The 13,798-nt window shown below is 37.7% G+C and overlaps 1 protein-coding gene across 4 annotated transcripts in view; it reads left to right on the top strand.

Annotated features, from left to right (window-relative positions):
- Positions 1 to 13,798, top strand: part of rel (v-rel avian reticuloendotheliosis viral oncogene homolog) — a 95,693-nt gene that overhangs the window by 47,315 nt on the left and 34,580 nt on the right. For all 4 annotated transcript variants that reach the window (XM_043696057.1, XM_043696054.1, XM_043696058.1 and 1 more), the window contains exon 5: positions 12,676 to 12,767. In XM_043696057.1, coding sequence (XP_043551992.1) covers positions 12,676 to 12,767 — 92 coding nt within the window. The remainder of the gene's footprint in view (positions 1 to 12,675; positions 12,768 to 13,798) is intronic.

Below are 13,798 nucleotides of genomic sequence, written 5' to 3' on the forward strand. Positions count from 1 at the left end.
CTCCTTCCTATCGGAAAGATGTTGTGAAACTTGAAAGGGTTCAGAAAAGATTTACAAGGATGTTGTCACGGTTGGAGGATTTGAGCTATAGGGAGAGGCTGAACAGGCTGGGGCTGTTTTCCCTGGAGTGTCGGAGGCTGAGGGATGACCTTTATCGAGATTTACAAAGTTATGAGGGGCATGGATAGGGTAAGTAGGCAAAGTCTTTTCCCTGGGGTCAGGGAGCCCAGAACTAGAGGGCATAGGTTTAGGGTGAGAGGGGAAAGATATAATAGAGACCTAAGGGGCAGAGGGTGGTATGTGTATGGAATGAGCTGCCAGAGAATTGGTGGAGGCTGGTACAATTGCAACATTTAAGAGGCATTTGGATAGGTATATGAATAGGAAGGGTTTGGAGGGATATGGGCTGGGTGCTGGCAGGTGGGACTAGATTGGGTTAGGATATTTGGTCGGCATGGATGGGTTGGACGGAAGGGTCTGTTTCCGTGCTGTACATCTCTATGATTCTATCTATGTACCATATCTCTTTAATACTATTTGTTATTTAGTGAAGCAAAATTCTAATAATACTTATAAAGTCATAGAGATAAAGTCAAAAAGATTTGCTTATTTGCCCTACCCACGCCCCTCATGATTTTGTAAACCTCCATAAGGTCACCCCCTCAGCCTCTGATGCTCCATGGAAACGGCCCCAGCCTATTCAGCCTCTCCCCATAACTCAAACCCTCCAACCCTGGCAACATCCTCGTAAATGTTTTCTGAACCCTTTCAAGTTTCACAGCATCCTACCTCCACAATAAATTATTTTGCCTTATTGTGGTTATGGGGGATATTTAGCCTAAGTATCTGCTACAGGTTGATAGTTAAAGCCCTTGAAAATCTCAGTGCAAGCATAACATGATATGAAATAAATAGTGTAAGATTTTAAAGTAGGAAACGTGACTGTGAGTTAACTTTAACATTGTCTATCAGTGATGGGTTGTCTGGATTTAATTTGATGTACTTCGCTTGTTTTCCTTTGACCAGTTAATATCAGCATTGATATTTCAATTTTTTGTTCATGGGAAGATGTTTAGCATATTGTCCTTTTGGATCTCGTTTCTTGATTTAAAACCTCCCAAACTAATTGACAAGAAGGTTTCTTTCTGGACATTAGAGTTCTTTTTAGAAAAGGGGCAGTCTCAACCCACTTCTCAGCATTATCCACTGGTTCCAGTTTGGCGTTATTGTTAACTATGACTTAGTAGTAAGCTCCCTACTGAATCAGTAGCTTCTAGGTTCAAACTTCACTCCAGAGATTTCAACACTTAATGCTAAACTGTTATCAGTACTGTACTTGGAGTGTGTTGTGATGTCATGTCCCATCTTCCACTTGAATGCTTATTTTGAAAGTCTTGTCTCTTAATGGATGTTAATTTTAAAAAAGTGGAATTGTGTGGGTATCCCAATCAACATTTATCCTCGAATGCAGTCCTAAAACAGATTATTTATTAATTTATTGCACTGCTTTTTCTTCAAGATTTTCTATACTTGCCAGATTCTAATGGTCACTCTTTTTCAAGTGTGCTTCATTGTCCCAAAACATTCTAGCCACTCTTGAGGTTGCAATCTTGTTTTTTTTTCTCTCCCTTAAATTGTCAGTTTACCTGAGGTGACATAAAAATAGCTAATGTGGGAGTTTGCAACATTTTATGATGTTGCACAATATGCTGTCATGAAGTTTTGAGTTCGAGCTTCTCTCCTTCTGTTTATAGGCAATATCTATTCATGTTTCTAGATGGATAACACTTAGGAATGGGAACTTTGGCAAATTTAATCTGGTCATTCTGTTCAAACAGACCTACTGAACTCATGTAGGCATTGGGATTTTTAATAGTTGTATTCACAGTGTAATTGGATAAATACATGAAGATCAAAGAATTGCAGGGCTTCGAGGAAAGAAGAAAGAAATGGGTATAACAAACTTGCTGTTTGAAAGAAGTCAGTGCAGACTTAATGGGCAGAACAGCTTCTGTTTGTGTTCTGTAATTCCATGATGTATTATTGTGATTTCAAAGTTACCATCACAGTTAATGTGAAGAAATGCCTTACAAATCAGGAACCACGTAGAAATTATATACACAGATCCAGACTATTTTGATACCTGATGAATACTCTGACAAATGACGACAAAATAAATTGTGTATATCATTGCATTCATCATACCTTCTGCTTTTATGATTTGCGAAGTGCATAATTTTGTTTTAAAATCCAACCTCCCAATCTTGTTGAGTACTGGTAGGGTATGACCGCTGGGTATCTTTCAGTATTTACTCATTCTTCAAGGGAAACCTAATGGATCTCTTAATATGATAATACTAATTATTTGTGCCTTTATTGTACAAAACTAGGTCTTAAATAGCTTTGCTCCTACTTGGGTCCACAATATATTGCTCCAGGAAGCAACCAGTAAAACATTCTGTAAGCCCATTATCCAGATAACCATTTCCAATTTGATTGGTCCACGTATGATGATCCTGTGAATATTATAGTCGCCAAATTATTATATTGTCTTTATTATAAATTGGTCTTTTTTTTTCTAATTGCAGTGATATAACTAGTTATAGTCTGGAAATTACTCACACCACAATTTTTAGCTTTAATTTCTGATATGCTTAATATCTGCCTTAGATTATTTCTTTTCCAAGTTCTGTATTTGAATTTGTGCCCTCATTCCTCAATACACCCAGCAGAATTTCAATCCTATATCTACCCATGTAATTTGCTCTCACATGTGCTAAAACAACTGCATATACGCATCCCTCACCATCACCACTGAATTGCTTGCCACAAGAAAATGTACTACACCCTGGCAACAGGCATGCAACATATCCTTTGGCAGTTGAGAACAGTACCAGTTACCCTGACCAAAGTGTCACACATCAATGTTGCATTCTTTTATGCATGCACCTGCTTGAATAATGTTTGCTTCTTCGGTCCTTGTTCTTTTTCTCCTGGTAACTGTGAAAGGCAGAGACCCCTCCATCACTACATTTCCATAGCTGCCTGATGTGCAGTGGGAACGCAGTGCCATAGTGTTATTGTCACTGGACTGGCAATTCCCTGGAGAATCGCATAGTGGCAAATTTGAATTTTGTAGAATTTGTCAACAAAATAAAGTCTGATTGTGACCAATTAGCCACTGTAAACTGTTAATAAAATCCATCTGCTTCACTAATGTACTTTAGGAAAGGAAATTTGCTCTCCATGCTCATATAGAAAACTGACAATGTGGATAAAGGCCATTCGTCCCATCAAATCTGCACTGATCCACTGAACAACATCCCACCCAGACCTAGCCCCTTTACCCTATCCCCATAACCGTGCACACAACATGGAAATTACACCTAGCTTGTATATCCCTGGTCACTACAGGGCACTTTAGCATTGCCAATCCACCTAACCTGCACATCTTTGATCCTCATCTGGCCTATATGTGACTCCACATCCGCCACAGTGGGGTTGACTCTTAATTGCCTGAGGAAATGGCTTTGTGAGCTACATTTTAAGGGCAATGAGGGCTCACATTCCATGTAAGAATTTTTTTAAAAATCCTCCTGTCCCTGACCATTGACTAACTCTAAAGGTCATCTCCCCACAAGAGTGTAAGTGCCTTCCAAAACAAAGTGCATCCATCCAAATACTTCACAATGTCTGTGTGCAGTTTAGAATGCATCTCAGCAACTCTGGGCCAAAACTGCTCAAACTTCATACACTTAGTGCTGAGAGTATGGTTGCCTGGCAAAATGTTCCATGTACTCCCACGTGTTGCAATAATGACACCTTCCCTGTTCTGCTATTAGAGTCTAACATTCTTTATTTGATTAGTTAATCAATTTAATGCTAAGCTAATAGCAAATTACCTTCTCCTAACTTAGAGGCAAAAGTTACCGTGTCAGCTAATGAAGTTAAAACAAATAGAAACAAAATGCAGGACAGAGTCTGTTCTAGTGGCACAGTGGTAAGGTGTCTCATAATATATATGAACAGGATTAAAAATTACTAAAAAGCAGGACCTCCTTCCTGTGAAACCTAAATTCCCACCTGGATTCTATTCAAAAAGCATTCTGATCCCGGATCACTCCGCAGTAGTGAGCACTATCAATTTGTATAAAGAGTGTGCCTAGAAAGTGTGGGCAGCACAGTAACTCAGTTGTTAGCTTGCTACCTCGTAGTGCTAGGGACCTGTGTTCAAGTCCCGCCTCAGGAGACTGTGCAAACTTCACACAGACAGTCTCCCTGTGTCTGCATGAATTTCCTTCAGGTGCTCCAGATTCCTCCCACAATTCAAAGATTTGTAGGATAGGGTGAATTAGCCCATACTAAATTGCCCATAGTGTCCAGGAATGTGTAGGTTAAATGGATTAGTCATAATAAAAATGGGGTGATGGGATACAGTCGGGGTGGGTCTGGGGTGGGAAGCTCTTTGGAGAGTTGGTGTGAACTGGATGAGCTGAATGGCCTCCTTCCGCACTGTAAGGGTTCAATGGGTAAGTCATCCTTGCTAAATCATCTGCTATTGTTTACTTCAAAGTTAATTAAAATTTATCCTGGCAACCACTTTCAGTTGATGACAGCAATCATTGTCAGGTCATTTCTGTTAAAGTATTTTGACCAAGCAGGAGATTTTGAAGTTCTGACTCTGAACTTCAAACTGTTAGACTGAGTTACAGCTTGAGGAAGAGATAACAGAAAGAACTTATTTGAACCAAATACCCAATTTAGCACATGCTTCATGAAGTACCATGTTCCTGGATCACATTTTATGGAGTGAAAAGTTGTTCTTATCTCATGGCAGTTTTTCATGTTCCTCTCAACATACCGACAGATCTTTTAGTTTAGTATTCCATTGAAAAGATGGTTCATCCAGGCCAGAAGTCCCTCATTGCATTTTGAAGTTTCAGCCTAGAATGTATGTAGCTATCACCTACAATCATCATGGTCAAAAGAAAGAATGCTTCCGTTAAGGGGTAGTGATGTTGGGAAGTTCCCAAATTCAGTTGGACCATCAGGACCAGTGACAAAGGGTGGGGTATTTCCCCATAGCTGTACACATTCAGGCAAGTAGGGAGTGTTCTATCATACTCCTGATTTGTGCCTTGTGGATAGTGGACAGACTTTGAGCAATCAGGAGGTGAGTTACTTGCTGCCGGAATCTTAGTCTCTGACCTGTTCTTGTAGCCATTGTATTTATATGGTAAGTCCAACTGAGTTTCTGTTCAATGCTAGCCCCCCAGGATGTTGATAATACCCAGGGTATTCATTGATGATGATGCTATTGAATGTCAAGGGGTGATGGTTAGATTCTCTTGCTAGCATTGGTCCTTGCCTGACATTTATGTGAATCAAATATCACTTGCACTTTTCAACCCAAACCTGGATATTGCCCAGATCTTCCTGCATTTAGACGTGGACTGCCTCAATATCTGAGCAGTCATAGATGGTGCTGTACCTTGTACAATCATCTGCAACATCCCCACTTCTGACCTTATGATGGATGGAAGGTCATTGATGGAACCATTTTTGCACTGATTCCAGTTTTGCTGGGGCTTCTTAATGCCATGCTTGGTTAAGTACGCTCAAGGATAGTAGCACTCCCTTCACCTCTGGAATTCAGCCTTTTTTTATTTTTGTCCATGTTTGAATCAAGGTTGCAATGAAGTCAGAACTGAGTGGCCTTGATAGTTCCCAAACTGTGGATCATAGAGCAGGTTATTGGTGAGCACTTTTGAACACATCTTCCATAACTTTACTGATGATTGAGAGTAGATTGATGGGATGATAATTGGCCAGGTTGGATTTATCCAGATGTGTACAGGATATACCTGGGCAATTTTCACATTGTCAGATAGCTGCCAGTGTTGTAGATCTACTAAAGCAGTTTGACAAGGGAACAGCAAATACTGGAGCCCAAGATTTCAGTAGTATTGCTGGAATATAGTCAGGGCTCATTGTCTTTGCAATATCCAGTCTTCCTCTTATGTTGTGGAATGAATTGAACTGGCTGAATCTGTGATTCTAGGGCCTTTGGATAAGATCAAGAGGAAGGGTTTCTTACTACTTTGCATTAAATTTCATCTGCCACTTGTCCATCTTCCTCTAACCAACCAATTTGGGATTAAAAGTGGGAATTTACACTTGGAGGCAGGTAGCAAGGATTAAGTACCAAATTAATACTTTACATCTGTATTGACCAAGGAAGATGATGCTGTGTGGTCATGGTGAGAAAGCAGATAGTTCAGACACTTTTGAGGGTTTAAAATTGAAGTTCTGCACCATCCTGTACAGCATTCATAATCCTTCAAGGTTTCTATTATCTGCAAACTTTGAAATTATGCCCTGTACATCATGGTTTTGGTCAAAAGAAAGGGTCCTAATACTGAGTCCTTTGGAATGCCATCTCAAGTTTCCTCACCATTCAGGTTAAACAGGCTGACCTGTCTTGCTGAGCTTATCTTCACACCCTTTTATTGAACATGACTCTAATCCTCTAGCACTGCTCCTCAGTGTAAGGAAGAATGGAAAATTATGGCTAGTACCTCTATTTCCAATTCCTCTTCCTTCTCTATCTCTGGAAATATCTCATCCAGTCCTGATGTTTTATCAATTTAAACTGAGACAATCTTTCCAATACTACCTCTTCATCAATTTTAAACCCTTAAAGTGTCTGAACTATCTGCTTTCTCACCATAACCACACAGCATCATCTTCCTTGGTCAATACAGATGTAAAGTATTAATTTGGTACTTAATCCTTGCCACCTGCCTCCAAGTGTAAATTCCTATTTTTAATCCCAAATTGACCCCACTCTTCGTTTTGCTATTTGTGTGCCAAGAGTAGACTTTTATATTCCTGTATTATTCTGTTAGTTGCCTTCCTCATCTCCAACTTTTTTTTTCAGTTCCCCTTAGAACATTCTGTGTTCAGTTTGGTTCTCTGATAACTGTCATGAGCGCACTTTTTCTTCATTTAATCTCTATCTATTTTTCAACTAAAAGAACCGTTTGTTGTTTGTTTTATTTGAATTCCATTTGTACCTTGATTGTATCAGAAACAGATTTCCTTCAAAAGTTGCCCATTGCTTAGCTACGGTTTTTCCTGCCAATCTTAGATTCCAATTTATTAGGTAAGAACCATTCCTACCCCACTGAATATTCCCCTACTCACAGTTGAACCACTTGGCCCACCCAATTCCTAAGCCTAGGTCTGGCATTGCCTGTTTTCTCATTGGACTTGCTATTCAGCTGGAAAAAATATTTCTGAATGTACTCTCGCCCCTTACTGCCCCTTCGCACAGTTATTCTCTGAATTTGTATCAAATCTGTAATTCTGCTATATTCAGGAATACTTAATAGCCAATCCCATCCTTCTTTGAGTCATGGACCCATTGTAGCCACAACATTCCACCTAACTGTCGACATGCCCTTTGTATGCATTATTGCTTGATTTATAAAATTTGTTTGGAATATTTATTTTATGCTGGCTTATATTTTAGCATTGTGGACTTAATTGCTGTGAAGACCATTAATACAAGATGTCAGGTGAAGATGTCGTGACTTGGAATTGGGTTGCATTCTCTAGTTCTGAAATTGGATAACTTGATTGTGGATAACATGGAAATTGAATGTGTTGCTTGCCTTATCCGTGTATTCTGCATCCTTTTGCAGTTGATTGTCATACAGCTGGTGGCAAGGGCCTTTTCTTCATGTTGACAATGTTCTGTAGCGTGCAGCAACAAGATTACACTAGCTTTGGTTTGTGCTGTGCTGAGTACTGCAGATCTCCTGCAGAGCAATTCAGGCAGCTGAAGTGTTATTTCATCACGCTATTGGTTTGGTCACTTTGCAGCTTGGCCTTTATTTGGGTACATTCTGCCCAAATATGTGAGAGTTACAAATTGACATCATGGGACAGACGATCAATGGATAACCCTTGTCATCTAATAGCTTGGTTTGTCCTGTTCACTTAAATGCAGGATCAGACTGCTATCCAAATGAAAGCATCATGACTGTTAGCAGTAGTCTGTGCTCATTGTCTTTTTTTGTCCTTTTTACTTAAAGCAGAATTTGTAAAAAACGTGTAAAGCACTTTTCGGATATATTTTATAAAGTATGTAGCATCAAATCACACTGTTTATGTGACCATATTTTGCAAACTTGCTTATGTGCAAAATATACTTTATCACCCCCCCACCAAGAGTCTAATATTTGCTTATCGAAAATGATAAAGAAGAAAATTGAAAAGGCTACTTGCTTTATGAAATAGAATGCAGGCTGTGCTTACTTTTCGTACTGCGCTTATGTTTCATGCCGCAAACACACTGTTTTTCATTTCGTCCTTGTTTGAAATAACCACTTGAACCTTTCAAGGAGAGTGTCCCTCACAAATGCACAACTTTACTTGAATTTCCTTTCTTTTGTATTCTTCCCTCTACTGTATTCTCAACTTAAAGATGTGCCTATTGACACACCTTTGAGATTCCTGCTATTTATTCTTATTGAATACATTTTTAGTGTGGATCCATCATTTGTTTGCATCTAGTCTGTAATAATATGTTTTGTTAGTTTCTTTTGAGAATAACAGATGTAGAGGTAATATTTTTGTTCTAAACATTAATATTTTCAATGCTGCCTAACCTGCTGTGTATTCCCCAGATTTTCTCTTTTTATTGTATCTCTGGCAACATTATCTATTTCCAAAGTCATTATGGACAAGATGTTATTTTTAGTGCATCGATGAATATCTTCACAACAAATTCCTGTGTTCTATTTCTTTGTGGCATTAAAAGAGCACACATAAATTTGGTGTAAATGCATTGAAATCGCACGAAAAATAGCACATAACAATTTAACTGTTTATTTCTTTAAATGAAAAGTTTTTCACTCCGAGTACTACTTGACAGCTGGGCTTGTTTACAACACAACTATTGTGTTGTTTTGAAAGAACTGGAATGTGAATGATTGATTTGCAGAGGAGGGGAACTTTTATAACTATAAACATTTCTGGTTTATAAATTTGCTTCTGAAATGATTCAGAACTTCACTTGATACAATTAATCCAGTGTTGCATTTCTTTAATGTAATTTATTTTTAAAATTTCCAATTTATATCTCAAGTTTAGTTACAAAGGGAATACTTCAGTTTTCCTTTGTAGGAATTACTAGCCTCTCCATTGCAATGATTTATATTGTGTCTTCGAATACAAAATTTATTTGAACATTGCAAATTTTCATAAACAATTTGGTTTTCTAAATGTGAGTTTGCTACTTTGTGGACAGATATCTGAATTTGCTCTGCATAACAGATCAAATGTAGTTGCAGCTCTGACACCTATGGAAATAGGAACTTCACACAGTTGGTTGAGGCATTTTACAAATCTAAACCTTAAAATATAATGTCATGCACATAAATTAACAAATTGATTATTCAATCATAACTAATAAATCTGATTAATGGTACTTGATTCTGAATTGTATAGCTTGTGTTTAATTCCAATTGAAAATACAATTCGAATAGACCTAACAGTTATGAAATTTCTATCTGAACAGTCACTGAAAAATGAATAAAGAAGTGAGTAAAGGACTTTGTGACCCTTACTGTGTTTGTTCACTGCGTACAGGAAAAAAAATCTTAATTGTGTATTCAAGCAAAGTGTGGGGCTGATTGGATAAAACAAGGAGACCTTTTTGTGGAGATAATGAACCACAGCTGAGTAACTATTTTAATACTTTGCACAAGAGCAAATGATGCTGCCAGTTAACTGGAGAGGAGGTGGTGCAGGAGATATTGGATTGTACAAAAATGGATACATATGAATTGGCAGTTCTCAAAATAAAATGCCACCTAGTACAAATTGGATTCATCCAAGATTTTTAATGGAGCTAACTGGTGAAACCTTGCAGAGATTCTGGCCAAAGTCTTCTAATCCTCCTTGAAAATAGGGATGGTGTCAAGGTGTCAAAGATTGCAAATGTCACATTCCTGTTTTGAAAAGGGAACAGGATAAACAAGGCACCTACAGACCAGATAGGTTTAACCTTGAAGAAAAAATAACCCAGCTCAAAATAAATTGGCATTTGGCAAAAATATAGGCTAATAAATCAAAGTTTGCATGGATTTGTTAAAGGCAAGTTGTGTTTACTGATGTGACTGAGTGCTTTTAAATAGTGGAGAGGGTTGGTGGTGTTGTGTTTGATGCAAGAACTTTGAAAAATATGATGTGTTAGAGTTGTTTGTAAAGGAAAATCCATGGACTTAAAGGAACAGCAGTGGTGTGAATCCACGATTGCTGAAGTGCTTTTTGAGATTCAGTCAAAGATGGTATTGTTGCTCTCCTTCAAGTAGGGAGGTCTGGAGACTTTGATCAATGTGTTAAAAATCATGAATGGGTTTTGATAATGTAAATAAGAATAAATTGTTTCCAGTGGTGGAAAGATCAACTATCAAAAGGATGCAGATTTAAATGATTTGGAATAGAACAAATCTTTTTTTCACAGCCATTTATTATAATGTGGAATGCAGTGACTAAAAGAATAGTTGGAAAATATTCAATAAAACGTTTGAGAGAATTGAAAAGTGCTTTAAAAATGATCAGACTGTGAAGAAAATGCAGGGAGTGGGATTCATTAAATAGCTCTACCAAAGTGCAAGCATACTTGGGGTAGGCCAATGGATTCTATCTTAGACTTATAGAATTATACTCAGAATATGGTTAGTCATGGTGAATTTTATAAACATTTTATTGTTTGATGTAGCATTAATGGAGGTGTCCTTCAATTGCTTGATTCAAATATGGAATTTCCACTGTGTACGTTTCATGTTTGCATTTGCTGCAGTCTTCCCATTTAGCGACTTATTGTTTCATTACGAAACATCCAAATATGTGAAAATCATGGAATTGTAAAATTATTATACCACAGAAGAACACCATTTATCCCATTTGAATCTGCCCTGGCTCTCCACAAGAGCAATTTAGCTAGTGCTATTATCTTGGCTACTCTTTGTCGCCCTGCAATTTTTTTTCTTTGAGATGCTTATTAAATTTCTGTTTGAAAGTCATGATTGAAACTACCTCCACTACACACTGAAGTATTATGTTCCAGATCTTAACCTGTTTGCAAAAGAATGTTTTCCTCGTGTTGCTTTCGGTTCTTTAGCCAATCACTTTAAACGCGTGCCCTCGGGTTCCTGATGCTTCCACCAATGGGAGCAATTTCTCTTCATCTATTCTGTCTAGAGTCCTCATGACTTTGAACAATCTATCAAATTTTGTCTCAACCTTCGTTAAGGAGAATAGCCTGCCAACTTCACCAATCTATTGATGTAACTAAAGTCCGTCATCTTGTAAATCTTCTCTTCATCATCTCCAGTCCCTTCACAGTCTTCCTGAAATGTGGTGGCCAGATTATTCTAATTTAGGTTGATTACCATTATTTCTTTTGTACCTTTTTGTCTCCTTTTATAAAACCCAGAATACTCTTATACCTTTTAGCTACAGTCTCAACTTCTCTTGCTGCCTTAAATATCTTGCGCCCTAGATTTTTCTGTTCATGTACGTCTATTAGAGTTATACTCTTTATAACTCTCTCCTCCTTCCTACCAGAGGAACACTATATTTATATGCATTAAATTAGATCTGCCACATATGCAATCATTCTGGAGCCTTTCCACATAGTCTTGGTGTCTATCACTGTACTGTCCATAGTTCCCGATACTTTCAAGTTTATAGTCAGTTATACATAGTGCAGACATCTAACGAGATTCAGTGAATGTTGGAGATTTGGTTATTAGATTACATGCTTGATTTTTCAAAAAATTTCCTTGAGTAATAATACAATTTGTTATATTGAAAACCACTGATAATTCTTGTAGTCTATATTGAAAGCACTAACAGCTCAATTTGAAAACTAGAATATGCTCTCTATTTTAATGTGAAAAATGTTAATCCTTCATTTTCCAAGACTTGTGCTTTGTAATGTAGACTTAAACTTAGCAATGTAGTCAGTGATCATATTTTAATGAAATACAACATACTAATATTCTCTCTATGCAGTTTAATGGAGACAGTTTATTCTTAAGTAGTTTATACTTTGATAAGCAAATTATAGTTGGTTTAGTAACAAAATGGAAGTCGTAATGTGGGCAATTATTGTAGTAAGATTATAATGTTAATTCCCCATATCACATTGTTATTCCCACCCAGCATTTTGAAAATATGTACTTCCTAGATGTTATTCATTATGCTGTGATGATGTCATGGTTTTTCCATGTGGGAAATGTAATGGGGAAGTCCCAAACATTGAACTACTGTGTTATGCAAATCAGTCAAGAAATGGACTCCCGCACAATTTTCCACAGCTTGTACCTCTGCTTGATATAGAAACCCAAGTAGCATTCATATTTCAAGAAGAGAAAGTTAAATGGAGTTTTGCTCTAGCTGAACTTTTTATCTAATAAGTGTTATTGTTTCCATTGAACACTCGTTTATTTGCCACAAAGTGATCTTTACTAAATTTGCATCTAATCATTCAGGCAACAAGCTAACAAATGATTTGATTAAATTATCTCCCAGATGTACACACAAATTAATTTTATAAATACTTTTATTACATTTGTTAAATTGCTCCACAATTTTTAGTTTCCAGAACTTGGGAATTCAGTGTGCGAAGAAGAAAGAGGTGAAAGAGGCAATTCTACAAAGGATTCAGCGAAACCTGAACCCCTTTAATGGTAAGGAATTTTCTCTTCTTTACCCTGCAACCATATGTATTTTTGAGGGGGGAGAAAGAAGACACAGTTATCAATGCTGCTCCAAATAGTTTATTATTATTTCAATTCCTTGCAGCTCAGGATATTTTCCAGGACTGTACATTGTTTGCTTGAAATTAGCTAAAGTTGATTCATGACCTATCATCTCTGGCCTAAACTCCATTTGTGGTATTCCTTGATTGAGCAATCCGTATGAAGAGGCAGTCATGTATTAATTTATTCTGGAATCTTGGATTTGAGTCAAATCACAGCAGATGGTAGAATTTCAAATCAATAAAAAAATCTGGAATAAAATGTCTGACCATGAAACCATTTTAGATTGTTATAAAAATCCATTTAGTTCACAGATATTCTTTAGTATAGAAAACTGCCATCTTTACTTGTAAGAGACCTACAGCAAAGTGGCTGACTTTTAACTGCCCTCTGAAATGGTCTTGCAAGCCATTTCTTTGTATCAAGTGCTAAAAGCTCTCAAACAAAAGGGATGAAACTGGATGCAACATCTTACATCAACTGAGGCTCCAGAAATGACAGCAGCAAACTTGGCCCCATTAACCCTCATTAATGACATTGGGATTTAGTGCTCAAGTTAGGAGATTTATAATTGCAGACTAGTCAACCAATAAAAAATCCCGATATATTCTTACTAAAGGAATTGTACATGATCGACAATGTTCCAAGCAACACCATCACCACCCCACGGTATGTCCTGTCCCACTGGTAGACACCAATAGACCCAAAAGAGATGGCATCACAGTGGTATACAACCAAGAGGGAGTTGATCTGGAAAACCTTGACACTGACTCTCGGACCCATGATGTATCATGGCATCAGGCCAAATATAGGTATAGGATCTTCCTGTTGGTTACCAAATATGCTACGCAACCCAACTGCCCATCCTCCTCCAGACAGCAGGTTCAGTACTCGTCCATGACTTGGAGGAAGCACTGAGGATTGCAAGGGCACTGAATGTACTGAATGTACTTCAATGT

The sequence above is a fragment of the Chiloscyllium plagiosum genome, chromosome 9 (assembly GCF_004010195.1).
Source record: "Chiloscyllium plagiosum isolate BGI_BamShark_2017 chromosome 9, ASM401019v2, whole genome shotgun sequence".
NCBI lineage: Eukaryota > Metazoa > Chordata > Chondrichthyes > Orectolobiformes > Hemiscylliidae > Chiloscyllium > Chiloscyllium plagiosum.